The sequence below is a fragment of the Drosophila sechellia genome, chromosome 2R, assembly GCF_004382195.2.
Source record: "Drosophila sechellia strain sech25 chromosome 2R, ASM438219v1, whole genome shotgun sequence".
NCBI lineage: Eukaryota > Metazoa > Arthropoda > Insecta > Diptera > Drosophilidae > Drosophila > Drosophila sechellia.
In genome coordinates, this window is record NC_045950.1 from 16,689,935 (window position 1) to 16,714,660 (window position 24,726).

Genomic DNA, 24,726 nt, shown 5'->3' on the forward strand with positions numbered 1-24,726 from the left:
AGCAAACAGCAAACAGCACGGTATGTGATCTTTGGCGAGCCGAAAAAGAGAACCGAGCCATGTTCAATTCGACAATGCACGATGCCCGCTGCCCGCTGCTCGATTCCTGATGCCTGCCCACACAATTCGGATGTAGATGCAGAGGCGGTGGCGGCAGCCCATTCATCGGACCAGTATTTGTGAATGAACCGACTGCGAAGGCAAACACACAACACCCAGACGAACCAAAAAAAAAAAAGAAAAAGAGAGGAAAACGCACATGAAATCATTCTGCTGGCGGCTCGACCTGCCTTACCTGAGCGTAGGCCGCTCAGTCGAGTTTCAGACGTCGTCGGGACCAGTTCGTGGCTGTTGATCGCTCCTACCATTTCAGTGTTTCTGTGTTTTGCCGCATGCAACTCGAAGAGTACGGCTCTGTGAAAATGCTAATTTAACCAAATACTCAAGTGGTCGTTGCTGACGTCGGTCGGTGGAATTGGAATTGCTCGCCAAGCGCTACCTGTTCGTCATCATCATCGTCATCCCTATCCCAGTCGCCTAAAACTCTGGGAATCCTGTCGGGGGGCAAGACAAACAACGCATCCGTTTCCGGTTCTTTCTGTTGATTGTATACAATCATATACATATACGTACATACCTGCCTGCAGTTCCTGCCGCTTTTCATGAATGAAATTTTAATTTCGTGTGTGCGCGAGTGTGCTTGTGTGCGAGCGGCAAGTCCAGCTTGAGCCCGAACTCCAGCGGTGTCAACTGACGGCCCACCGATCGCATTGTCGCCGGTGCACCGTAAAGATCTTTATCGCATTTCAAGTAGAAACGTTCTGGAGCACAGGGCGAGACACGTCGGTTATCAGGTAGAAAACGGAAACGTTGCCCCGGCCAGGTTAATGCGGTTTATTGTTCTATGAACGCTGTCAGCAACGTCGCTCTGTTTAAGTTTCGCACGCTGATAAAGAGGACCTCGCCCATCATGCGGCCAAAGCTTAGGTGAGTGTCTAGTCGCTGGTCTCTGCGTTAATTTGATGGCAAATAAACATTTGCGTCGCCCACAACGATTTATGCGATAGAAATCAGAGTGCTCTGAATACCATAATACTTTGTGGCGAATCTTAAAACTCTCTCTCTAGCAGAAATTAGCACAATTTAATCTAACAAAAGCAAGCTAATCGCGAACTTGATTCGGCTGCGGGCTCATAATAAACTCGTATTAAAATTCAGCTATATAATGATTTCGATCAGCTCAAAAGTCATTTAACGACACTTCCGTTGTGTGTGTGTTTGTCTCGAATTTCGTACAACTTCACGGGCTAATGTTTTCCCAATTCACCTGAGAAGCCCACGCATTTCGAGGGCTCCAGTGGAAAGAGACAATCGAGGAAACCCACACACGCGGAGGCTCCACTGTTTTCCCCGCTCGGTTTACGCGCAATTAGCGCTTTGTTGTTGCCTCTCTGCCGTCTCCAAGCTCTTCTAATTTTATATAACTCATCATTTTCACAGCGGGCAGCTCTGGATGCTCGGTCTCAACTTATGGAGACAATGAATTCGGAATGGAAAAAGACTTTTTTTGTTTACATTTCATTTTCGAACGCCCACAATAATAACGAAAGCGGAGGGTAGACAAAAAGCGATTGCTCATAATTAATGTTTATATAATTTTTTTACTGCTTTACATGCGGCTCATTAGCCGCCTGGCCTGGGCTTTTGGAATCCACACACATTTGGTTTCTGTTCTTCTTGGCTTGACATGGCAAGTTTGTTTCCTAAGTCTTTTGTTTCGCCAACCGTGGGCGACCGCTTGATGCGGGACATACACATATACACATAGCCAAGGAAAAGAGATAAAATAAGAGACATTTGTGCTACTTACTTGCTGCTGCTGCTGTGGTTGCTCCACAACCAGTTGCCAAATTTGGCAATGGGAGCGCAACGACAGCTGCCTACTGCCCACTTACTTTTTGTGCTCAAAGTGTGTCGCTGTCATCCGACGAGATCCAATGAGCTAATGTTTTTGGGTCCCCCCTCCCCCCCATCACCACCAGCACACAATGATGATGCTCCGCTGGCTAAGAATGTGTGCTAGGATCCTAGGGCTTTTTTCTAGCAGTGCATGCATAACTTATACAGCCATTCACTTAGCATACTCCTCCGCAGCATCCGAGCAATTTCTTGCCACACAACTTGGGTCTGTCTGGCATTTGCATTCGTGTGTGGGCAGCCGTCGGTGTGGGCTAGACCAAGATCTCCCTCCGGCGGTAGTATCTATCAGCCAACTGATGTCGAGCTGATTTCGAGCTCATTTTCATGGCATGGTGGCGGCTTTCTTCTCGCTCAATATTTTCCAACCGAAATTTTCATTGATTTTTGATATCGCGCCAGCAGCGATTTCCATTTTATTGGCTTTATGGTCTGTATGTATGTTTTGGCTCGACTTGTCACGGCTTTCGAAATGTCGCAATTAACAGTCGATTTAGCATTATGCACATGCGTTGGCGGCCTCCTCGTGTCTCAACTGGCTTTCTGAGGTTTGCGTGGGCTGTGAACTTGGTTTCTTAGGTATCTCGGTTGCCTCGGATGTGGAAAGAGGCCCAGGTTTTGGGTGGCACGTCTCTCTATGAAGATAGTATTTATACCTATTTATATGCAAAGTCTGTTATAATTAAATTAATGATTTTGGTTCGTTGCCCAATTCTTGGTGCTTTACTTTGATGGAATATGAATTTGAAGTTAATGATTTCTTCCTGTCCTTTTTCATATTATGATGTTGTAGTTTATTATATGGTGCGACGATCCTTTCACGTTAAGAATATTTAAATGCTCTTATACGCATTAAATAAATGACCCACAGGCAAGTGAAATGAGCTGCAGGAGCGAACGGACCAGAACCCAAACAATGTCCATAAATTTCGAGCTCAAATTGCTTTTAGTTGTTCGCAGCGGCTGCCGTCGGCCATATTCATATGCAAATGGCATACAAAAAAAAAGGCATACTCGGATTTAAAAACATTTTGTACCAGAACGGGCCAACGAAAAATCCAATTTAATTTAAATTAAACACAGCCTGCTGGAAGTTCATTCATGTTCAGACGGAGGCTGCGAGGGCCATAAAGTGCAAGATTTGGTAAATAAAAGAAAAATGCAAGCGGCCCAAAGCCGGCTTAAACCACTCCGAAATGGTTTGTTTACCTTGCCCCAGGGGAAATCGCTTCGAATCGAATCGGATCGGAGATCAGCCGTCTGTTCTTCCCCCGACGGATTAACCATATTATTTTATTGTTTAACATATTGGCCTCATCTGACTGCGAACAAAGGACGCAACTTGCAGCGACTGCTGTCACTTATGGCTTACTTTGTCCGCGATTTGCTTAATTGTTCGAGTCGACCAGCTGCCCACGTGTGTGTTCAATTAAAAACTAATTTGCCCAGCACAGGCAGCTCGACAAACAAAGGCTAAAACGGCAAAAAAAAAACAGTCAAAACCAGAGACGACAGCCAACTGCCAACCAGCCAGCCACCCACACGTTTCCGTTGACTTGTCGTCGGCCCACTCTTAAAAATAATACTCACTAATTTTATTTCTCGGATTTGTTGCTTTTGTTAGCCCGCCTGCCTTTTTTTTGTCGCTTACAACTGAAACAAGTTTGTCAGACCTGTGATTTGCAGTTCGCTTTGACAATATTACCAGCTATTTGAAAATACCAGCGAGCCCACATTAAGACAGATGTTGTTTAGGCTATTTAAAAATTGAAAAAGATGTGAAAAATGTTGCTTTCAAAAAGAATATAATATATATGATAGCTTCGAGATTTTATTAGCATTTTCATGTGCTCCGAATTTTAGCTTGCACTGGCAACATGATGTATAATTATATACATAAACCTAACTTTATAATTATCGGTAGCAGATTAAAAGGCGTCAGCTTTTGCCACCGAATGACACGAATGCCAAATAAACAGAAATAAAATTGCTGATAAAGCTTTCAGTGCATTTATTCGAGCATATTGACTCACAAATAAGAATGGAAATTTGATATTTCAGATCCTCGGCATCCGTTTCCGTCTTAATAGAAAGGAACTCGTTTGTGGGTCCTTGAATGGGGGAAACGACTGCCAGGATAGGCATCACAATTAAATCCCTTTTTTACGTTTCTGTTTCCTGTCCTTTTGTGTGTACTCATTTTTCCCTTTTTCGGCATGCTAAATACCTGGACAGACCACAATTGTTGATGCTGGTGTGGCTACTTCAGTTCGGTTTCGAAAGCAGCTGTTTCGGTTTTCCAATTTTATTTCTTTCGTTTTTCAGACCTCACGTCTGTGGCTGCCACTTTTGCGTGACATTTCGACCTTTGGCTGGCTTTTGCAGCAACTTTTACTATTTTCATGCTAGGCATAAATTTCATTTGCCACACACACACATGCTCGTTTGGTATGTGCCTCATTTCGATGCGCTTTCAACACTCGAACAATGCCCCAGCAGGTTGATATTCAATATGGCCCAAACCAAACCGAAATAAAATGGGGAAAAAATAAAAATAAAATAAAGTAGCAAATTACTAATTTCGCCTTTGGCCTATGCAACATGTTGCTGTCATTATGATTAGCTACATGTTGCCCAATTTGCTGGCTGCAACAGTTGCTGCTGGTTTTTTTGCCACTTGCTTCGTTTGCGGTTAAAAAATAAAATATTTAAAGAATAAATAATTAGGCAACACAATTGCAGCTGTCGCCAAATTGTGCTCTACACTTTGCTGCACCAAAAAAAAAGAAGACATATTTCCCTCAAAATAGCAAACTTGTTAAATATCCATCAGCTAATAATAAAAAAAATTGATTGTTATTTTTTATGAACATCTAGCTGTATAATTAACAACCAAGCTCAAAGAGCAACTACCATTCGTTATCTGCCTACCTACAATTACTTATAATCTTTTTTTTTCCACATTTTTTTTCCCATTTATTGCCAAAGAAGGCGAGCTAACGAAAAACGCGTTTTTAATTGTTCGGTGGCTTATCGCATGTTTTGGCCATTTTGGGAGCTCTAAATTGTTTGGCAATGGGGAGAGGAATAAATACGAGTAACGAAAATAATAACATTGCTGTGCCAGTTAAGCCACAAATTATGTGCAAAATAAATAAGAATCTTTTTTACAACAATCCCCCGCTAGCAAATGCCTGGCGATTTCCAAACAGTTTCGAAGTTTCAGAGTCAGCTGCACTCACACCCATTTCGCGGCATCATTATCATATGGCTGTATCTCTCGATCTTCATGCAGCATCATCCGGCAGCGTAGAAAACGTTGCAATGCCGTTACCAACGCAATCCATTTCCAACCATTTGGCCGTGTTTACACCCATATAGCATATAGCACACACATTATACCATCTCATGCGCAGAGCAGAGGGTTTATTTCCGTTGACGTGCCTTAATTTCAGGCAGTTTGCGTCTGGCTCTTGCCGCAGTTTCAGTTGTTCCTGGTGCCCAGGTCTCTGTTTTGGGCTCCGATGATGATGATAATGGCCATGTTGATGACGATGGCGCTACGAACCGAGCGCCTACACAGCAACCAGCGCAGATTTCGAGCGGGTTTCTCAGCTAGGATGGTGGCTTGGCATTAAGTTAGGTCATAATGTTGCTAACCAAAAACTGGATTTATTCTCTAATGCCAATCAGCATGTTTTCGGTTTATTTGTCCGCTTATATTTGTATATATAGAAAGGCAAATTAAATTAATTGCAAGCTGAAAACCCGATTGAGTCTTAGAGTGCATTTGAAATTCGCCTACAGCTGGCAGGCGATGCGGATGTGTGGGAGCTGGCAACTTCAGCTCCAGCTCCAGATGAATGAATAATCAACCCAAACTGGCGTCTCCAGTCTGCACACATGGAGGTGATGGGATTCGGAGTGGCTCAACTGGTTGTGGCGACATGATTAGCGAGTCCGTGCTAAGTCTGTGGCTAAACAGACAGCTAGTTGGCCCATGGAACTCGGCAGACGGATATGGGATGTGTTTTGATCGAATGCTCCTGCTGACTCACTGGCGACAGGTCAGCGATGGCATCTCCGGGTACCACGATACCACGGGCGGTGGGAAGTACGGGGCGTGGCATTTTATGCATAATTAGCCACACTGAGGACGGGTAGGAAACCAACAGAATGGACTGGCTGGGGGACAGCGGAAATTAAAGGCACTCAAACGTTTCGAATCGTTGACCAGTTAGCGTGACAGAGGTGGAGTTGTGCTGAGCTGCATTTTAAAATATTTTTATTGTTGAGGATGTTGCCGGTGTGTACGCAATGATCAAAACAACACTTGATTCGCTGTCGCTGCACAGAAAGAAATAATGCTTAAGTATAAGCCACTAAAACCTGGTTAATCCAATATCCAATTATGTAGCCAAGTCCATCTTTATCACGTATTAAAACAGAGTTAGAGATAAATGAAACCCATTTGAGAACAAATATTTACCATTTATTTTCGCATATCCTGATTATTTATTCTCGGTGTGCGATTTAAGCGGCAAAACTCGGATTTATGTTGACCACGTACATATGCAAAACGCATTCTAATGGAACCGGCGATCCAGTGTTTCCTCTGCTTATGTTTTGGCCATTGTAGTACAAAGTTACGCTCTGATTTTTGAGCCTCCACCTGTTATTGTTTGCCCCGGGGCTGTGCACGGTTCCCTGAATGATCCGATGGTGATGCCTTGCGGTGCGTTTGGCCATTGTTGGTCAGAAACGGAAACGCCGCCTTTTGTCGAGCGGAAATGCAAAATGATATTGTTCGCCATGGTGGCGGTGGCAAGAACCCAGCTTGCTATGATTGACTTTGAATGGGTCTCGGTTTGCAGTCTGTTGCACTCCAGCTCTCTGGACTATCAATTACCACCCAGTTGCAGTTGCAGATGTCACTGGAAAGTGGCATCAAGATCGCAACGCCCAAACAAAGTGCCAGGTCGCCCACTTGGCAGCCCTCAGTCTCTGATTCGCGATCCCTGTGTGGGCATCAGCCAAGAAATGCAACTCCGACCAAGCAATTATGCAAAAGCATTTATGTACAAGTACACATATGTATGTATGTATCTTTAAGATAGATGTTCAAGTAGCACATAGCACATAGCTGTTCAGCCCGTTAAGAATCCACGAGGTGATCGCACTGGCGACAGGCTGCGCAGGTTGCAGGCCACGCGGAGATTGGGCAGATTCTGCGGATTGCGACAGAAGCGATCCCAGCCCTTCCAGTACTTGAAGCCCTCGCGTTCCTGGATCATTCTGGCGCAGGCGATGTCGTCGCTGATGTCGTCATTGGAGAAGTCTGTCAAAGATGGGGGATTAGTGAACTTCTTTCAATAGGAAACAATATTCCGCAATTTTATGAAATTGAATACTTAAGTAGTCTAACTAAATTGGCATTATTTGATTGAATAGTTGAAATTGTTTCCTGCTGATAATATAATTAGTATAATGTAATCTTACCTTCACACTTCATGTTGCACTGTCCTCCTTTTCGTCCTTCGGTGCAATAATCCTTGCTGTTGATCTGAAAGAGGCCATAGTTCTTGCTCTCGTTTCCCTTTTTCGTTACTTTGGTGGTGTCCAGGTAACTTTCGTGCTCCACCAAACAGATCCCTAACAAAAATAGCTTTAATTCAATGGGTTTCTTATTGGGCTGGAAATCACTTACAGTTGGAAATGAAGGTCTTGTCGAAGTTGTAGTTCTCCACCAAAACTCGTGTGAGTTCGCAGCGCTGATACTTTTTGGACTCCACTTGCTCGATTCCCAGCTGCAGTAGGATCAGCACTGGTAATATCCATAAGCAAGAAGTTTTCATGTTTAGCAGATCTAAAAGGAGAAGGCAACATCGATTGTATTATAGGGTACTTTGCTAAGGTTTACGTGTGATCCTCATTATTTATGGACATACTTAACTCCTCAGCCAAACAGTTCAAAGAGCTCTGTTCTGCGTATAAATTTATTATTCTTATATATGCACTTCCTCAAAGCTACATATAACACCTGGTTTTGGTTTGATTATTTAACAATCTTTGAAAGTGTTGAAATACCAATGGCCAGTTGGCATTTTTAGTGGAGATGCTTTTACAGTTCTGTAGCTTTTCGCAGTTTCCCATGGTATTTTGTTTCTATTTACCACCAATCAATATTATTCCTAATAATAAACACTAAGAAATTATCATTATATACACCTTTGTTTACTCCCACGCGATTACGAAGCCTTGAATGTTTTGGCATCTTTATACTTCTTTATCGCTATATACATACACATATATTTAAGCCATTCTATCTAAAGAAATGTCCATCACGATTGTTTGCGTAAAACGGATTTATAAAGTTAATAGATATTGAGCTATCATCATGAGATTAACATCACTTGTTGTGTTCATTTTCATGGAAATCATATTTATATTATCATTTCTGGTTTAATATTACCTGTTTTCTTTTTAATTATCAACCATTTTTCTATAAATTAGTGTTGTCTTTTAATAGACTTTTTTTTTGTTTCAGTAGAATTGCCTTACATGTTGCTTACGTGTGAGTTTAGTCATTTAAACTAGGGAAATTATAACATTTGTATGCAAATAATAAACAGTATGATTTATTGGCAAACAGTTTAACTAGTCAAGGTTATCTAATGCAAAAAACCAAATTAAATTCAACGAAGTTTTAAAGGCTCCTTCATAAAGGAAACCCACTGTGCACGTTTCACTTTTCATTCAGTTTTCCATGCAGGGAAATGTAGTAGTAATGAGTTTGAGATATTTCCTCTAGCAGAACACTTTTACTTCGGCAAACAGTTTGTTTACTTTGTTTACCTAATTAACGCAGAACAACAGAGTTCTCGGCAGCAGGAAACGAGTTTTTTTTGTGAGGGGAGCATAAGTATCTGTATTTGTATCTGTATCTGTATCTGTATCTGTATCTGTATCTGTATCTTCTTACCGCGTTTCGTTTTGGGATGGCGTGCTTTCAAACACATATGTTTATATGTATGATTTGCACACCCGATCGGATTCGATGTGAAGCTAGCCCGCCGGTGCGACGCTGCTGACCCGAGTTTAAGTACTGAACGCCCAAGTATTTCTCAGATACAAATGCGACTCAGTTCGCTTCGAGTGGCGGTAGTTCTCTCCCAAAAACGCCGATCGCAGAGCAGCAGGCAAAACAAACGAATTTGCTCGCCAGCCTGATAATGCTGATAAGGTAGCACAGCTTGTCACGGTTGATAGTATACCACCAGAACTCTCTGGACAAATCAAGTGAGGAGAGGCTTTTGGGTTGGGTCCCTAACTACCAAAGCCATCGTGATAATTGTGAATGAAAGCATTTATCAATCGAAGAAGCTCGAGTTCAATGATCCAAACTTATGATATTACAAATCATTGGAGTTTTAGATCTAAATAATAAAATAGGTCTAAATATTTTTCACAGAAAATGATTATAACATTTCCTTTATTTCCTTTATACACCTTTAAAAATGAATGTTCCATTTGATACCTAAAATTTGTCAAAGGTGATTGATTAAAACCGCTGGGAAAAAACAACATTTTGCGATTTCATCTCGCTGCAGCTGATAGCGGGAATTCCTGGAAATGCTTTAATCACGCGATTCGTAAAATAAATACACCATTCAAGGGAACTGACTTAGGCTTTATGTATGTGCAACTTTAGTAGCTATGAGTAGAGTTAGTTAAGACTAAGAGCGAGTCCAAGTGCAGCAGTCGAAGTCCTAGCAACGCGAGACATCGGGCAGCGTGCGCCCACGACATTTGCTCATCCATCCGGGCCAGGCCTGGAATCCGTGGCGGTTGAAGATCTGCATGGCACATCGCGAGTCATCCGAGATCTCATCGTTAAGGAACTCTGCAGCGGACGGGGCAGGGAGAGGAGACCATAGACCATCATTATATGTGGGTGCTTTTGGGGAACCTGGCGGACTCACCTTCGCATTTGATGTTGCAGATTCCGCCACGACGACCTTTGCGACACCAGTTTTTGCTGTTAATCTACGAAATTGCGCTCTAGAATATACTTTTGATAAGGAACGTGGCTTGACCCACCTGGAACAGACCGTAGCTGACGCTCTGGTTGGGCAGCTGCATGGATTTGGATGTACTGCGTCCACTCTCCGCTTCCACCAGGCAAACCCCTTTGCGCAAATTCAAATGGGAATTTATATTTCTACTAATTAACTTATTTAAGATACATTTACTCACAATTTGATAGATAACTGCGGGGAAAGTCATGGCGCAACAGCTCCTTGGCCAACTGACAACGCGTCAGCAGCTTGGACTCGGTCTCCCATTGCGAGAGCAGGAGAAGATTGATCACCAGGAAGAGCGCACCACCTTTGGGCAAGTGACTGGCCATGCTGGGTTGGGTGGGGCTTGTACTGTTGGGGACCACTGCTAATCCTTTTGGGTTCGAAAGATCCAAGAAGCGCTTCCCTCCGCGGCAACTGCGAGTACTGGGCACTTTGCTGCGGAATTATTTCGACGGCACTGGATGCGTAGCGCCCGAAATCTGGGTTTTTAAAGCCTCGCACGCAGTTTTTGTTTTCTTCTCCAAGTGGGAGGTGACATTCGGGAGCGGTCTGGTGACATGGAAAAACCGTGCGGGTTACTCATCAATGTGGATACTCCCACAGTTTAAAAAAAAAAATGTTTGAAAAAATGTTGTCTGTGCTGTGTCGAATGTATCTCAATCTTTGCCAGCTTAAAATATATGACTTATATTTTGTTAGCATGTAAGATTAGATAAAAGTAGCCTATTTTAGCGCTCAGTGCATTCAATAAATCGCTTTGATTGCGTTAAGCCGTAAATTGGCAAATTGTCTTGCAGAGATAACAATGGGAATCTTTAGCCCGAAACGCATCCACTAGATACTGGATACTGGACACAGATGCACTGTGTGTGGGTGTTTGTGTGTCAGAGTGTCAGTGACAACTGCTGCTTGACCTAAAAACGCATGATCTGTTGTTGTGCGAGGAGAGCAAGTGCATCCCGCCCAGCATCCAAGCATCCAGACATCCAAGTGTTTTCGTTTTTCAATGCTCGTCCCACTAATTTCCATGAAAATTTTTCCACTTACAGTCCAATTCTCATGCTCTTGCTGCTGTGCACTTTGGCAGCGGCCAATGACCTCAAGGATCTGCTAGAGGACAGCACCACCAGTTCCAGCACCAGCACCACCTCCAGCACCACCCCCTCTGCCCTAACCTCGCCCACCACGCCCACCGCCTATGTGGTATCGGCGGCAGCGGTTCCCGCCCTCGTTGCCGGCAGAGGAAAGTCCAAGTCCACATCCGGAAAGTATGTGAACAAGAGTTCGCCGAGGAAGCGCAAGGCGGAGCAGGTGTCCTCGCTGCCGCTGCCCGTGGACGATGCCCTCATGGAGTGGAAGTGCCCCAACATCACGGGCACACTGAACGCGGAACTGGAGTGCGGATGCGACCTGCCTCACACACTTCGCTGCAACATCGATTTGCACGGGATGATGGTGAGATATACTAGATATATCAATAGAATTTAGATGATCAATGCATGTTCTTATTATAAATTATAATAATAGCACAGCAGATTTGCTTATATTATTCGATTTAGTTAGCATGCTATCTTAAAATTCAACGTTGTATATTAACCTTTGATTTCAGAGTCGAATGCACCTATCTTATCAGTTTTTCCAATGATATTTGTGATTTATACTTAGATTTAAGTAATTTAAAATCACAAATAGCCAGTTGACTCCGTGGCGCAACGGTAGCGCGTCTGACTCCAGATCAGAAGGTTGCGTGTTCAAATCACGTCGGGGTCAGAGTTCATGTATTTTGCACTCTCTAAGAAAATATCTAAAGATTTTTTGAAAATATCTCGCATTTCTATGAGGGATATAGAAATATGCTACAAATTTTTACAAAATATATATATTCCAATTCTCAACTTTGACCCCGACGTGATTTGAACACGCAAACTTCTGATCTGGAGTCAGACGCGCTACCGTTGCGCCACGGAGTCTAGTTAGTACCACTTTCCAAATATTTCTATAACTAGTAAGTAATATTCTAATATTTATAGCGTATTGATAAGGACATCTTTGCTTTGTAGCTTTATTTCTAACATAATTAAATTATACCTTCTACAGCTCCTGGCGGATCGACTACGCACTTCTCCCTACTCCATATCATTGCTGGACTGTTCCCTGCGCAATGTGACCTTCCTGAGCGATGCGAAGATCTTTGACAACGTCTCGCTCCACGGACTAGTAATCTCGTCCGGAGAGATCAAGCGGGTACACAAGTCCGCCTTCCTGGGCATTCGAGGACCGCTCCAGGCACTCGGTCTGCCCGGAAACGCACTGATGAGCGTGCCCTGGAACGCCCTGTCTACGCTGAGCGCCTTGGAGCGCTTGGATCTGGCCAATAACAAGATCAAGGCCCTGGGAACGGCTGACTTTGTGGGATTGACCAGCTTGGTTTACCTGGAGCTGAGCAACAACCAAATCTCAAGCATTTCCCAACGCACGTTTGTGAATCTTCGAAAGCTGGAGGTGCTGAAGCTGGGCGGGAATCGATTGGGTGACTATGCCCAAAGCCTGAGGTCACTGAGTCAGTGCCTCAGTCTGCGACAGCTGGACCTGCAGGCCAATAACCTGAATGGACCATTGAGCGAGCAAACGCTGCCCGGAATGAGGAACCTCGAGAGCTTGAATCTCAATCGGAATCTGATCAAGAGCATCCAGAATAAGGCTTTGGCCAATTTCTCGAGACTGGTGAGCCTCTCACTGCGTCACAACCAGATCGATGTGCTGCAAGATCACGCCTTCTTCGGCTTGGGTGCACTGGACAGTTTGGATCTGAGCTACAACGGCATCGTGGCCATCTCCAGTGCCTCACTGCAGCATTTGTCCCGTTTGACCGTTCTTGATCTTACCCACAACTTTCTTCGAGCACTGACCTCGGATTTGATAGCACCGCTACCATCTCTTCGGGAGTTGCGATTGGCGGGCAATGACATCTCGATTGTGGCGAGAAACGCCATGGACGGAGCTCGGGAATTGGAGAGCCTGCAGATGCAGGAGAATCCCCTGTCATGTGACTGCAGCATTCGTCCATTTGCCGAGTGGCTGCAGGAGTCGCAGCTCCATTCCAGTCTGAGTGCCTCGTGTGTGACGCCGCCGAGACTGGAAGGAGCTCCTCTACTCCAGGTGCCCGTGGAGACGCTTAGCTGCGACATGGACAACGTGGAGAAGGATAACGCCAACATCATGCAGCACCTGGAAACGTTGGCCAAGCCGAATCAGACGTCGCCCATCAAAGATTTGTCCGAAGAGGTAAGTTCTATCATAAAGAAATTCGATTTAACAACATGAAACTCTATAATAATTATCCTTACCACAGATTATTCTACATGAGCTGCACTTTTCGACAGACTATGGACTGATCCTCACCTGGCTTCTCAATCTGAGCAAAAAGGACTACATGTGCGATGCAATCTTTGTTTACAAGGAGGAGCACATCAACGAAATTCTAATAGACAACTCACCGGTAATTAATGTGGATAAACTACACATGAAGGATCTTTTCTTATTTGATTCCTTGCAGATCCATTGCGAGAGTAAGGTGGTCAATGGCCAGAACACAGTCAGCGTCATAGTGCCGGACAGTTCCTCCCTGGAAATAGGCGAGAGGTGAGTTGTCCACCGACCAATTGCCAGAATTAATAACTAATGTGCACTTTCCGCGTAGCTATCGCTTTTGTCTGGTCATGATCCAGGAGCAGAAGCCCGAGGCGGAACTGAACATCGGCTGCTCCAACATCACGCAGCTGGAGCGGAGCAGTCCAGGCGCCGTTCCCGTGTCCCGTCAGTACCAGCGACGTCCGTACTACACCGCAAATGAGCTAAAGCCCGAGGTGGTGCACGATGCTGGTGAGGATTACCAGGTGAATCAACGCCGCTTCAATTCGGTAGTAGGAAGTCAACCGCAACAGACGCAGCAATCGACTTTGCTGCACAGCTACACGGTTATTGATTCGCTGAACAAGAGCTTCTTGCCGGGACTGGGTCTTGGAGTGCTGGTCACCTCCGTGCTGGTCCTGATCTGGGGAGCCACGCGAATCCGGCAGACTGGCGGTAGCAGTGGCGGCGGTGGCAGGAATGGCGATAGCATCGATAGCAACAGCAGCAGCATGCACAACAATAACAACAACAGCAGACCGGGCACTCCGACGGCCACCACCTGTTACGCCGCCTCAGATCACATAGCCCGCCTGGCGGATGCCGAAAATGGGACGCGCTACCTCAAGCTCCAGGCCACCACGAGCCTGTGAGGCGGCACGGATCAAGATGCAGCAGGATGTGACTCCTGCCCACTCAATAAACCATGTGATAGTACAGTACCGACTGTACCGACTCTTGATATACACATATAATATACATATAAACGTTGTCCTAAGGTACACTGCACTAATCCCAATAGTTTTCCCACACTAACCCACTTGTGCCATAAGCTAATCGATACGCATCCCTAAGCTCCCATATATCAAAGGAATAGTTACAGAGGCGGCGGCCAAAGGAATAGTTAAATTAAAGGGAAAACCCTTAAATAAGCTATAATAAACTTAAATTTGAATAAAAATATTGATTTGTATTGTGAATCGTATTTGAACTGGTTAGTCTATGCTTTTGACCTCTACTGTAACTTATTCCCCAACCGAAGACCCCTTGCGTCTCATCCAGACAACTAGTGTTAACTTAGTGTTACGCCTCCTTTATGTTAGCAATGAAACTCGTAAGTCATGACCCTTTAGAATTACGGCTTTAATAATTTATTAACAAATTCAAAGCACACAGTAGGAAAGAAAAACATAACATCAAGCAAATAAAAGTGAAATGAGCAATGAGAAGGCAATGGCCAATTGGAATTCGATTGGGGTTTCCTAAGGTCAGTTGGGCAATTTTTAAGGGTTCTATTTTTGGGCAGGCCTACGACGGCCAAAAGGGCGCATAATGCTAAGTGGGCTATTAACCCCACAACCATGACGTCATGGTATGGCACGAACATCCATATGCGCGGTGGAGAGAATTAGTTAATTTCCCATTCAAATGAGCTCATAGCTGGCCACATCCCTCGCCATCCCACGTCATGGTCATGGTTCCCCGGGGGAGCACAACTCCACGGGCGTATGCATATGGGGTACTCTGCGTGGCTCCTTATCAATCATTGCTGAATTTATCGACATGTACGGATTTTTTAATGCTTATCCAGAAATCAAAGTTGACAGGGAAAAAGCTTGACGGCGAAAGCCCCCATCCACCATCGCTCCGTTGCTGTTTCGGTTTCTGTTGTGGCCATCCGCTGATATGGCGACGGTCCCTCGGCAGCGTCGCTCCGACTTTCAGGCTGGCTGGCTAGTTGGGTCAGTTGTTCCGCGCCAGCCGTCGGGCGACAACAATGACCACTCGACGACCCCAGCGCGACAGCATTTATCGATTTTCGGCAGCCCCAGTGGAGGAGCGCTAGGAGCAGCAGTCAAGCCAAAGTCCAGCCTCGCAGACCCACTGGGTCGGATTAAACGGCTTTCACATGAGCATGCTAGGATTTGTCTACCTGGTTCTCATCCTGGGCTGGATACTGATCGTTCTGTTCCTGAAGTGCAAAAAGTCCTTGGCCGCTCCATTTCGGTTTGGCGAGAACTACACCGATGCCATCGCCGATACGGGTAGGGTGCTTCATTTACCTGATGGTTAATAGTATATAGCATGCAAATCATTATTGGTATCAGATTAAACCAAATAATTGAGATTCATAACTCATTACGCTATCAGTCAGCTAAAATTATGATGAAATAACTCTGATATGTGGTTTGCTTGTTTGTTAGAACGTCGCCCATCGGTCCACGTTATCCAGTTGCAGCACGATGATGTGGAGCGCGAGGATCACTATATGAACCATTTCCACCAAAACACGGAGAATCTGCAGCGCTACTCGCATCGCTCGCAACGTTCCACGCTGGAGGAGCGTACGATCGAGCGGACATATCCCACGGATGCGGTGATAAATCCTGCCTATATGCACGACGAGGACTACGTGATCAATGGTGAGTTTCAATCCCTTTTCCGCTTTTTCAGCCAGTAAGTAACCATTTGTATTTAAAGCACCTCCTCCGTCCTACGAGGAAGTGATGCGGCAGCCGCAGGTGTATCCACAGGTGCGCCACAACAACCACAAGATCAGCGATGCTGACATCTAGCCTAGTTAAGCCAATGATCAAATTGTAAATATGCGTACTTGATCTGGGTCAGCTGTGATTTTACATATTGGTTTTGGTTTTTTATTTCGTTTGCACCTAAAAAAACATAATCAATTCGATTGATTCAACTTAGGTGGCCTGCGCCCTCTTGCACTGCGAATAATAGTAGTTTTACACAAAAAATGTATAAAATGATTTTACATAGGTATGATTAATAGTTATGATTATGATTAATGATTACAAACAGTCAGTCCACGTGTGCAGTTGTTACAGATTGTAATTGTAAATAAATTAATAGTGAAGTATACTAAATAAAATGTGTAAAAAACTAAAAAAAACATTCCCTTTGCATTCTTTTGGCTAAGTTAAGTCGCTAAATTCGAAACATATCGCACATACAGACACCAAAGCTTCCACATATGGATATATAAATGTGTTCCAACGTGGCTTATTGTATTCACAGTTCTAATTACTTCAGTTGCGGCTCAAGCCATTGACTATCTACGGCAGCACCTTGTGCACGCTGTGCATCTGTATGAAGGCCTCCAGTTGAGTGGGTATCAGACCCTTGAAGTTTAGCCTGTTGGTGGCAATGGAGCGTGCGGCCAGGCACTTGAGGCTGGTATGGGCATTCTGATGCGCGTGCAGCCGATTGGCCAAGATAGCTGCAAGTCAAGTCAAGCACTTTTAGTAATGGGGTCAAGTGGAAATCAATGGCTATGCTTACGCAGCTTGCAGGCCGTGGCCGCTGTCTGCCCTGCCGCGTTCACTGCATCCAAATGGGCTCCTGCCTCGACGAACAGCTGCAGAATGCGCGCCATTTCCGTCTGGCGATCCTGAGTGGTGTTTACCTTGGTCACTAGGATGTGTAGAGGGGTGTTCCGAGCGGAGTCCACTGCAACCACGGAGGCGCCACAGTGTACCAGAACCAGAGCAGTGGCATAGCAGGGAAATCTGCAATGAGAACGAAAGGTATAGTTCTATATTCATAAGAAGGAGATCCTCTGTGAATTTAAATCCTACCTGCACATCTCATTTGTGTAGAACTCGTCTACGGGCATCACTCCATTTACGGCGATGTGCAGCAATGTCTGTCCATCCTGCAGGCGAGTGTCGTTCTGTATGAACTTGCGTACGACCAGGAATAGCTGCTGGATGTGCTCCTCGTCAATGTTTTGATCCTTCTTGCGTCGCGCCAAATGGGTAACGATCTTGATTAGATAGAGCGCAGTAATGCAGTTCTGATTATTCTGATCCTGCCATAGACTGGGGCAGGCATTTGGCTTGGCTTCCTTAATTTTAAACTTATTGTTCTCGATCTCCTGCTGACACTTGGCCAAAACTGGCAAAACGTGATCTAACGTAAGATTGTGGTTCTCCACCCGCAAAATCTGAGCAAAAAGCTGGGCGAACCGTAAGAGATCGCGATCTACCGATACCTAGAAGAGATTAAACAAAGAACAATTGTATATGCATACTTAAGAGTTAATAAAAGTCAAAATTACATTATTGCGCATTCGCAGATCAATGGCGTAGTTCCAAAGCACCTGGCACTGGTAAAATCTGCCCTGATCCGCCATCACAGCTCCTCGATAGATGATTGCCTGAGGCAACTCAGGATTATTGCGGCCCAGTATGCGTTCCCTGATGGCCAGCGACTCCATGTGGATGGAGTGGTGATTAAGTTTTATGGCATACAATTTGGGCAGGTTTTCAGTCTCAAACCAATTGTCGTACGCAGGCACAGTGGGCTGAACTCTTTTGCGGATCACACCACGTGGATTGCTGTACCGCAGCTGCATTGCTCTCAGCAGATAGCCATAGGCCTTATTCACGTCGTACTTGATTTTGTCATTCGCATAGGTGGCTCCAAGAAGTTCCAACGCTGTGATCTGCTCCTCAAGGCTCATCAGTCCGGGTCGTTCGATGAACGCTTCCAGAACATCCTCATGGAGACGTTCGGCAGCCTGCAAGGCGGGTGTGATTCCCAGCTCATTTTTCTTCAGAGTGGCTCCATGGTCTAGCAGGGCTACCACCACATCCAGGTGGCCGCTTTCCGCCGCATAGTGCAAGGCAGTGGCGCCACACAGCGCCTGATCATTAGCCCTTGATCCGTTCTGAAGTAGAGTCTTTACCACCAGGTGGTGACCCTTGTAGGCGGCAATCATAAGCGTGTTGTTGTTGAACAGATTCGTGGCATTCACGTCAGCGCCATTGTCAATTAGGAATTCAACGATGTCCAATCGACCTGTGGAAAAATTAATAATAAATGCATAATTCATAGCACTTCCGTATGGTGAGAGTTTTGGATGCTTACCCTCATAGCAGGCCGCTCTCAGTGGCGACGACTGCGCCTTGGTATTGTGATTGATGGCCGCTCCCGCTTGGACGAGCATTTTGACTATCTGCAGATGCCCCATTCCGGCAGCCACCCACATGGCGGTGGCTCCGTAGACCACCATGCCGTCGAAGATGACATTGCATTCCCGCTCCAAGTCGACGTCGTAGTGCGACAGCAGGGTCTTCACGAATTTCACATTGCCCGACATCGCGGCCATGGTCAGCGGGGTTAGCGATTGTCCATCCGGCTGATCGAAATTCTGGCGATGAAAAATGTATAGGAACTAGAATATTTGGAGGGGCCAAATCTTATGATGTGCGTGCGCAGCCGTTTCACAGTCAAGGTTGGACGAAAATAGTGCGTCGCAAGTGATAAACGTGAGGTATGAAATCTCTGGGAAGACCATGCGCGCTTTCTTTGTTCTTTGTGCTTTACATGGGCGAAATGGGACTTGGCCAAAGTCCATAAACTTGGCAACTGCGTTGCGGCACGGAAAGAGCAGCATCTGGATGTGGGTCAAGGAACTGCTGGCCCGGGACGGGACACTCACCGCCGGGTATGTGATGTAGTTCGTCACGGGCAGCGTATCATTGGCTCCTCGCCAGAATCCTGCTCCTGGCCAAGCGGACTCATACCAGCGCTTGCGAGTGCTGTAATTAGTTTGTGAAAAGCCATTTGATTCAAGATCAATTCTAGCTGGAACTTGGGCATAAAACCCAACTATGTATTACCGATACAGCTCCGCGTGCATGGCCTGCAATCTGAATTTTAACTGACAGCTGCCTGGACAGTGAAGTTCCGAGCACCGAAAAACTCGATAAAACTTCGCCAGGCTCACGATTCCAGCCATTCTCACCCTAAGTTTGCATATGCTTCCCGCATTTTTGGGGGTTGAATCGCAGGCAGCGATAGATCCTGCGCAGGGCCAAACAGCTGTTTAAGGAGAGAGGTCCTTGAGGGATTGTTTACCGCCCGCAGCTGTTTGCCTGCCTGCATTCCAGCAATCCATTGCAGCTCGGAGAGAGTGGATAGAATAGGATAGGACAATAAAAGAGGGGGTGGGAGCAAAGTCAACCGCAGTGCGCGACACGGGAAGAAAACTTGGTCCCTAACTATTATATGACTAAAACTTTGTTTATTTTACAAAACTAACCCATATAGGTATTCTATAAAATCAGTTTTAAAAAAGATCTTTCTTTAAATTGACCTTGTAGTTGGAAAAAGTAGTTGTCTAATTCATTCCATTCCAATTACTTATCTTACCTTACACTTAGCATATACTTATCATAAACAATATGCAATAAAAACGTACTCCATTGAACTATTTATGGGATCTATGGCTTCGATTAGATTACAACGCAACAGCAGAGGTGTTGGAATTATTTTGTTAATAAACAAATTAATAAACGTACATTTCAAATTGGCGATTTCAGGAAACTGCATAGCATTAGGTCTGGCATTTGGCCAATTCCGTGTCCAGATAGCCACGCCATTCCTGAGTAATTGGTTAAAGATGGACCGAGTGTCATCATCCACTTGATATCCAATCAATTGCGACAGTGACTTTTGGTGCCTTAAATAGGATTTTGATCTGTATTGTTTGGTCATTAATTGCAAAACTGCACCAAATACTGCTGATTTCGCCTGCGATGTGTTTGCCTTTTTGGCAGGCAGTAAAGTTATAAACACTACAGTGGACACTCGCATAATGGTGTTTCAAATTTGGACTACAATAAAAGTAGATCGCTTAAACGCTGGCACGTTATAATAAGATCCTAATATGATCATCGCCCTTTTAGCGGGTGTTGCCTGTAGAGCATGTGGCTCACCCTCTCTCTCACTCGCTCCCTCGTTCTCTCTCATAAACAATGACAAGCCAAGTAAATACAAATACCGAAAGCAAAAAACCAGCGATGGAGCGTGTATAGATTCGCTCTATGCGGCAGCAGATTTGTTTTTACATATAAACCGAATAATACGTATACGTGCGGCGGCAATTTTCATTAATGACGCAGTAGTGAACTCTGGCAATTACGCAAAAAGCCGTTCCATCCGTGCCATGGAGTACTCACTGTATTCACCAGGTGGGTCTGCACCGCCCTGCAGCTAACCGAATTCAAGATCTCGACAAAGCTCAACATCTGGCCACTGCGGGCCGCCAGGTGAAGGTTGTTTAGCTGGGAGAAACGAAGACGCGGCTCGTGGGGAAACTTAGCCCGGATCTCCTCGGAGATCTCCACCAGCATTCCGTGGGCCATGTTGAAGTAGCCGAAATCGGGCGGATAGCCATCATATATGGACGTATGTGCCTCGTCTAGAGGCGCCTCTTCTGCGGGATCGACCTCCATTCTGGTTGGGAAATGGACGATGTTGCACTGATCGGTGATCACTGATCACCAGGTTTGGGAATGGAAGCAATCCACACAGGCCCACTCTTTCCAGGCCAGGCGGCAATACGGTCACACCTAGCGGTGCACCTGCGAAAGTGAAAACAGTGACTAGCCACGATTATCGTTAGTTTATCGTTCGTTTATTCGCGCCCTTTTGCAGATATTACATATGTTTGTTGATTGTAAATATGAAACATATATATGAAATACAGCTTGAAATACTGGATATGTTTACAAGTGTTGGGTTAGATTACCGCCCATTTTAAGTGTGCGAATAAAGTATTGAATATGCTTTCAGTATGCGTGTGTGTGCGTGCGTGAGGTTTTTACTGTATTAGATTGGTGTATTTTTATATCGTGCTTTCCTTAGCTTCAATGTGAAAGTTTTCTACATTGGACCAGGCCTGGATCTTGGGTTATATTCATAGAGTTTTGATAGTGTGCGTCGACAGGCCCGTCCAATGGAAAATTTTCATCGAGGCGTTCCGTTTTGAATCATATTTTTCCAATCTCTCATTTGAGTTCGGCGATGTGCATCGGTTCGCCTGGAAAACTATGCTTAATGCAGCGAGTTCTTAATTGTACATCATATTTGTTGTTCCTTCTTCTCCATCATTATTTCTAGCATACGCTGCTTCAAAGTGTGTATATATATACAATGGGCTCAGCATCCTCCATATGCTGGACAATGTAGTTTTCAAACGTCTCGATTATCAATTCACTCGTTTCAAAAATATCTTTTGAAGCTTGTGTCATCACTATTCAACAGTCACTGTTTACGTCACAGTCACGGTTTACTCACACTAACGATACACCAACGTGCTCGTGAGTTGTGCGTGCATGAGTTTGTGTTCACGGGAAATTTGCTTCCACTGGAATTTAAAGCTTGTCTGCACTAGATCTTCTAAAAGGAAGAAAGTTCGTTTGTTGTGTAAATCTCCATTCCCTGCCCTTGTCTTCTTATGTTTTGATCATCCATTTTTTGAAATACTGAAAAGGCAAAATGTCAGTTAGCTAGAAAAGGCTCAATTTCTACCAATATTATTTTGTATTCGAATTTAATTTCGATGTTATGCATAAAATTCATTAAAAATACAAGCATGTGTACGCAATTCATAAAATTAATCAACAATCTACACGAAGGCTTAGCCCTCGTTAACTAAGTTATCTACAAAGCAAATGGCAGAAGCATCCCAATATAAGGTATTTACTTTACGGATCCACCAGAACTGGATTTTAGTTGGAGGCCGTGATGGCCACCGGTGTTGGTGAGGGTTGTGCCACGACCGGGGTTATGGTTACGGCAGGTGGAGCGCTATTGTTGAGCTCAGAAACGCCGGAGGAGGATATGTCAGCCGCCACTTTGAGTCCATTGGAGTTTGCACCCAAGCTTTGACGAGAGTTGCGCTTACGGTGCATACGCGGCTTGTTTGGCGAGGGTGTCTTGGTAGTGGAGTCGGGCACCGAGGAAACGCTGCACGACTTGTCACCTCCTGCTCCAAACTCGGTACTCTCCGATGGGGAGCTGGCTGACCTAGCGTTCTTCACTGAATGGCGGCCGCCGCGTCGATTGCGGCGACGATTGTTATTGTTATTGTTGTTGCCGTTACCATTGACAACCGGCTTCACCGTGGTCTTCTTGGGATCGAAATAGCTATCCAGAAGCTCGAGCAGCTCCGTCTTGTCCTTGATCTTTAGCCGGCCAATAGACTGCAGGGCCATGTCCAGGCCCTCGGTCTGCTTTTCTGCCCAGATGGCACTTAGCTTGTTCAAATCGAAGCCATTCTCGGCCAGCACAATGCGGAACTTCACGGCACGCACACGATGGTACAGAGTGGTCTTGAAGTAGTTCAGGAACACCGGACGGAAGGTGTTTTGACGCTCCAAATTCTCGTTCTGGATATCCAGCTCCAGGATATCGGATACCACCAACTTGGCAAACGGACGTATGGCATTAAACAAATTCTCCAATGCCTCCGAGCTTTTCGGTTCCGGCTTGCAGTTCGAGTTGCTCAGCTGAAGGGCAACATCAAAGGCCAATTTGGCACGAACACTGGCATTGCCCTCAAACAGTTGCCGCTTACCCTGAACGGCGTTCTTGACAGATTGCTTATCGTCACCGTTGGTCACGGTGCTGTCCCGGGGGGATATCGATACCGAATCGGACACTATATCAGATCCAGATCCCAAAACAGATCCAGATCCAGATGTAGACGCAGAGCAAGTCGCGTCTTCCTCCTTGGTCGTGGTCAAGATCTTGGAAAGCTTGCGCAGACTGTAGTTCTTGAGGTTGGCATCGCCAATGGAAGCCTTGGCCAGATTGATGCTGTTTGCAAACGACTTCACCGATGCGGTAAAGCGCTCCAACAGGCCGTACTTCTTCAACGACTCCAGGATCATGTAGGGAATGAACTTGCGCTGTTCATGACAGATAAGCACTATCCCGTCCGAGCTGGGACCCGCCTTGGTCTTCAGTTGCTCAAGCCAGTTGAGGAAGTCCTTGAGGGCAGCGATCTCAGACTTGGATTTAATGATCTGAGAGGATATTGTATGTGGAATTGCGGATGTTTGAGTACTTGACTGCGACTATTAAATGGACTGGACTGCACTGGACTCACCTTATAAGTCTGCATCGACTTCAGCATACGATAAAAGCCAATCGAAATAACACGAACTTGATGGCGCTGGCGAGCAGCTGGATTCAGATTCATATATGGCATGATGTACTGCTCGAAGTGGTCGGTGGGTGTGTAAGCGGCCAGCTGGACAATCTGTGGGTTTAACGCAAGTGGGGTTAGGACCGAACGACGAACGATCGCACGGCAGTCAGGTGGTATGCCCGATTTACCTCATCCATTAGACGCCGTCCAGTGGTGTCGATGTCCACGCCCACCAGGATATAATTGCCGGCCGGCAGCTCCTCCTTAACGCCCACGGACGACGAGGATTGATCGGCGACGGCAATGGCCACTCCGGCATCAATGTCATCAGCAACCATTTTCTTATATGATCTGGGGAAAGGAATCTAGAAAATTCGGAAAACCAAATTAGCTGACTTTCTGGAATTTTTTTTTGTTATTTTAAGGAACCGATTTCCTTAGCAAAACGCGAACCGCTTTCACTAGATTTTCGATATGAAGTGACGGGCTATGTATTTTCAAGAGTCTATTAAACCCTAAGCTACTACTAACGGATTTTTTCCAGAGGCGCCATCTTTTAGACAGACGTTTGTATATGTATGTATGTATGTTCACTTTCACCACACTTCAGCACTTTTCTTTTGGGCTCACCTCTATTGAACACATATTTCGTGTTGGTTTCGATGGGCTCTTTCGCTTTTTACGAACTTTTTCCTTTATTTTTCAAAAGGTTAAAGCGAAATTTGCTTCTGTTCGACGAGCTTTCACAAATAAGAAACAATTCGTACGACTAACTAAAACGTAATGAATAATTTTCTGATGCACCCGACGGCCTAGGAAAATTGGGCGAATTTGACATATGCAAAGCCTGCTAATCGAATTTTTTGACTTAAGTACAATGGGTTAGGCAGCTGCAATTCGGCCACATCTTGCCACAACGCCCACTGTGCAGATGAAAACTTTTTGCACACTATTTTTTCCGCTGCTATAATGAAATATCGTCTTTCAGCTTGCTAATATATTTTTTCCAATAATTAGCTGGCGAAATTGGTGGGCAAGCAAGAAATATTTGGACAAAAGCGCAGACAA

General features: G+C 45.1%; 6 protein-coding genes, 2 long non-coding RNA genes and 2 other non-coding genes across 12 annotated transcripts; 3 read left to right on the forward strand and 7 right to left on the reverse strand.

Annotated features, from left to right (window-relative positions):
- The first annotated feature begins 336 nt into the window (after positions 1-336).
- LOC6610111 (slit homolog 3 protein) lies at positions 337-14,925 on the forward strand. Its single transcript, XM_032716383.1, has 6 exons — positions 337-987; positions 11,111-11,516; positions 12,159-13,346; positions 13,414-13,560; positions 13,618-13,703; positions 13,762-14,925. Exons 1-6 carry the CDS (start codon positions 905-907, stop codon positions 14,342-14,344), a joined length of 2,493 nt encoding a protein of 830 aa, XP_032572274.1. The 5' UTR covers positions 337-904; the 3' UTR covers positions 14,345-14,925.
- On the reverse strand, positions 7,035-9,085 carry LOC6610109 (lysozyme c-1). Its single transcript, XM_002034684.2, has 4 exons — positions 8,960-9,085; positions 7,685-7,843; positions 7,477-7,629; positions 7,035-7,315 (listed from the first exon to the last, which is right to left on the reverse strand). The coding sequence occupies exons 1-4, from the start codon at positions 8,994-8,996 to the stop codon at positions 7,125-7,127; spliced, it is 540 nt and encodes a 179-aa protein (XP_002034720.1). The 5' UTR covers positions 8,997-9,085; the 3' UTR covers positions 7,035-7,124.
- Positions 9,647-10,421, reverse strand: LOC6610110 (lysozyme). Its single transcript, XM_002034685.2, has 4 exons — positions 10,234-10,421; positions 10,078-10,166; positions 9,960-10,023; positions 9,647-9,880 (listed from the first exon to the last, which is right to left on the reverse strand). The coding sequence occupies exons 1-4, from the start codon at positions 10,385-10,387 to the stop codon at positions 9,747-9,749; spliced, it is 441 nt and encodes a 146-aa protein (XP_002034721.1). The 5' UTR covers positions 10,388-10,421; the 3' UTR covers positions 9,647-9,746.
- LOC116800591 lies at positions 10,573-11,198 on the reverse strand. Its single transcript, XR_004361494.1, has 2 exons — positions 11,109-11,198; positions 10,573-10,610 (listed from the first exon to the last, which is right to left on the reverse strand). It is a non-coding gene; the product is annotated as an uncharacterized LOC116800591 (long non-coding RNA).
- Trnaw-cca lies at positions 11,760-11,831 on the forward strand. Its single transcript has one exon. It is a non-coding gene; the product is annotated as a tRNA-Trp (tRNA).
- On the reverse strand, positions 11,960-12,031 carry Trnaw-cca. Its single transcript has one exon. It is a non-coding gene; the product is annotated as a tRNA-Trp (tRNA).
- On the reverse strand, positions 13,262-13,650 carry LOC116800590. Its single transcript, XR_004361493.1, has 3 exons — positions 13,559-13,650; positions 13,409-13,490; positions 13,262-13,353 (listed from the first exon to the last, which is right to left on the reverse strand). It is a non-coding gene; the product is annotated as an uncharacterized LOC116800590 (long non-coding RNA).
- Positions 14,926-15,454: 529 nt separating the features above from the next.
- LOC6610114 lies at positions 15,455-16,704 on the forward strand. Its single transcript, XM_002034687.2, has 3 exons — positions 15,455-15,736; positions 15,896-16,114; positions 16,173-16,704. Exons 1-3 carry the CDS (start codon positions 15,601-15,603, stop codon positions 16,265-16,267), a joined length of 450 nt encoding a protein of 149 aa, XP_002034723.1. The 5' UTR covers positions 15,455-15,600; the 3' UTR covers positions 16,268-16,704.
- Positions 16,326-21,034, reverse strand: LOC6610115 (protein fem-1 homolog B). 2 transcript variants are annotated; one of them, XM_032716385.1, is made up of 7 exons: positions 19,340-19,591; positions 19,159-19,258; positions 18,585-18,867; positions 17,773-18,515; positions 17,291-17,706; positions 16,995-17,221; positions 16,326-16,932 (listed from the first exon to the last, which is right to left on the reverse strand). In XM_032716385.1, exons 1-7 carry the CDS (start codon positions 19,456-19,458, stop codon positions 16,769-16,771), a joined length of 2,052 nt encoding a protein of 683 aa, XP_032572276.1. In that variant the 5' UTR covers positions 19,459-19,591; the 3' UTR covers positions 16,326-16,768. The 2 variants fall into 2 exon arrangements, with proteins under 2 accessions (XP_032572276.1, XP_032572275.1); XM_032716384.1 differs by lacking the exons at positions 19,159-19,258; positions 19,340-19,591 and adding an exon at positions 20,681-21,034.
- An 82-nt stretch (positions 21,035-21,116) lies between these two features.
- Positions 21,117-24,721, reverse strand: LOC6621745 (maternal protein exuperantia). Of its 2 annotated transcripts, XM_032716387.1 has the most exons (5): positions 24,289-24,721; positions 23,847-24,023; positions 23,617-23,769; positions 22,210-23,533; positions 21,117-21,988 (listed from the first exon to the last, which is right to left on the reverse strand). In XM_032716387.1, the coding sequence occupies exons 1-4, from the start codon at positions 24,301-24,303 to the stop codon at positions 22,235-22,237; spliced, it is 1,644 nt and encodes a 547-aa protein (XP_032572278.1). In that variant the 5' UTR covers positions 24,304-24,721; the 3' UTR covers positions 21,117-21,988; positions 22,210-22,234. The 2 variants fall into 2 exon arrangements, with proteins under 2 accessions (XP_032572278.1, XP_032572277.1); XM_032716386.1 differs by lacking the exon at positions 21,117-21,988 and having other exon boundaries at positions 22,024-23,533.
- Between the last annotated feature and the right edge of the window lie 5 nt (positions 24,722-24,726).

What these genes read in the sequence shown, in the direction of transcription:
- LOC6610111 (XM_032716383.1), top strand. Translation starts at nt 905, where the DNA reads ATGAACGCTGTCAGCAACGTCGCTCTGTTTAAGTTTCGCACGCTGATA. An exon ending in ATCATGCGGCCAAAGCTTAG is followed by an intron (nt 988 to 11,110) that starts GTGAGTGTCTAG and finishes TTCCACTTACAG; the next exon opens with TCCAATTCTCATGCTCTTGC. An exon ending in TCCCTGGAAATAGGCGAGAG is followed by an intron (nt 13,704 to 13,761) that starts GTGAGTTGTCCA and finishes CTTTCCGCGTAG; the next exon opens with CTATCGCTTTTGTCTGGTCA.
- LOC6610109 (XM_002034684.2), bottom strand. Translation starts at nt 8,996, where the DNA reads ATGTGTTTGAAAGCACGCCATCCCAAAACGAAACGCG. An exon ending in CAAGACCTTCATTTCCAACT is followed by an intron (nt 7,630 to 7,684) that starts GTAAGTGATTTC and finishes TATTTTTGTTAG; the next exon opens with GGATCTGTTTGGTGGAGCAC. An exon ending in GTGCAACATGAAGTGTGAAG is followed by an intron (nt 7,316 to 7,476) that starts GTAAGATTACAT and finishes CATCTTTGACAG; the next exon opens with ACTTCTCCAATGACGACATC.
- LOC6610110 (XM_002034685.2), bottom strand. Translation starts at nt 10,387, where the DNA reads ATGGCCAGTCACTTGCCCAAAGGTGGTGCGCTCTTCCTGGTGATCAAT. An exon ending in CCGCAGTTATCTATCAAATT is followed by an intron (nt 10,167 to 10,233) that starts GTGAGTAAATGT and finishes ATTTGCGCAAAG; the next exon opens with GGGTTTGCCTGGTGGAAGCG. An exon ending in TCAGCTACGGTCTGTTCCAG is followed by an intron (nt 10,024 to 10,077) that starts GTGGGTCAAGCC and finishes GCAATTTCGTAG; the next exon opens with ATTAACAGCAAAAACTGGTG.
- LOC6610114 (XM_002034687.2), top strand. Translation starts at nt 15,601, where the DNA reads ATGAGCATGCTAGGATTTGTCTACCTGGTTCTCATCCTGGGCTGGATA. An exon ending in CGATGCCATCGCCGATACGG is followed by an intron (nt 15,737 to 15,895) that starts GTAGGGTGCTTC and finishes CTTGTTTGTTAG; the next exon opens with AACGTCGCCCATCGGTCCAC. An exon ending in CGAGGACTACGTGATCAATG is followed by an intron (nt 16,115 to 16,172) that starts GTGAGTTTCAAT and finishes TTGTATTTAAAG; the next exon opens with CACCTCCTCCGTCCTACGAG.
- LOC6610115 (XM_032716384.1), bottom strand. Translation starts at nt 20,956, where the DNA reads ATGGAGGTCGATCCCGCAGAAGAGGCGCCTCTAGACGAGGCACATACG. An exon ending in GAGAGCGGCCTGCTATGAGG is followed by an intron (nt 18,516 to 18,584) that starts GTAAGCATCCAA and finishes ATTTTTCCACAG; the next exon opens with GTCGATTGGACATCGTTGAA. An exon ending in GGCCACGGCCTGCAAGCTGC is followed by an intron (nt 16,933 to 16,994) that starts GTAAGCATAGCC and finishes CTTGACTTGCAG; the next exon opens with CTATCTTGGCCAATCGGCTG.
- LOC6621745 (XM_032716387.1), bottom strand. An exon ending in GACGGCGTCTAATGGATGAG is followed by an intron (nt 23,770 to 23,846) that starts GTAAATCGGGCA and finishes TTAAACCCACAG; the next exon opens with ATTGTCCAGCTGGCCGCTTA. An exon ending in AGTCGATGCAGACTTATAAG is followed by an intron (nt 23,534 to 23,616) that starts GTGAGTCCAGTG and finishes ATATCCTCTCAG; the next exon opens with ATCATTAAATCCAAGTCTGA.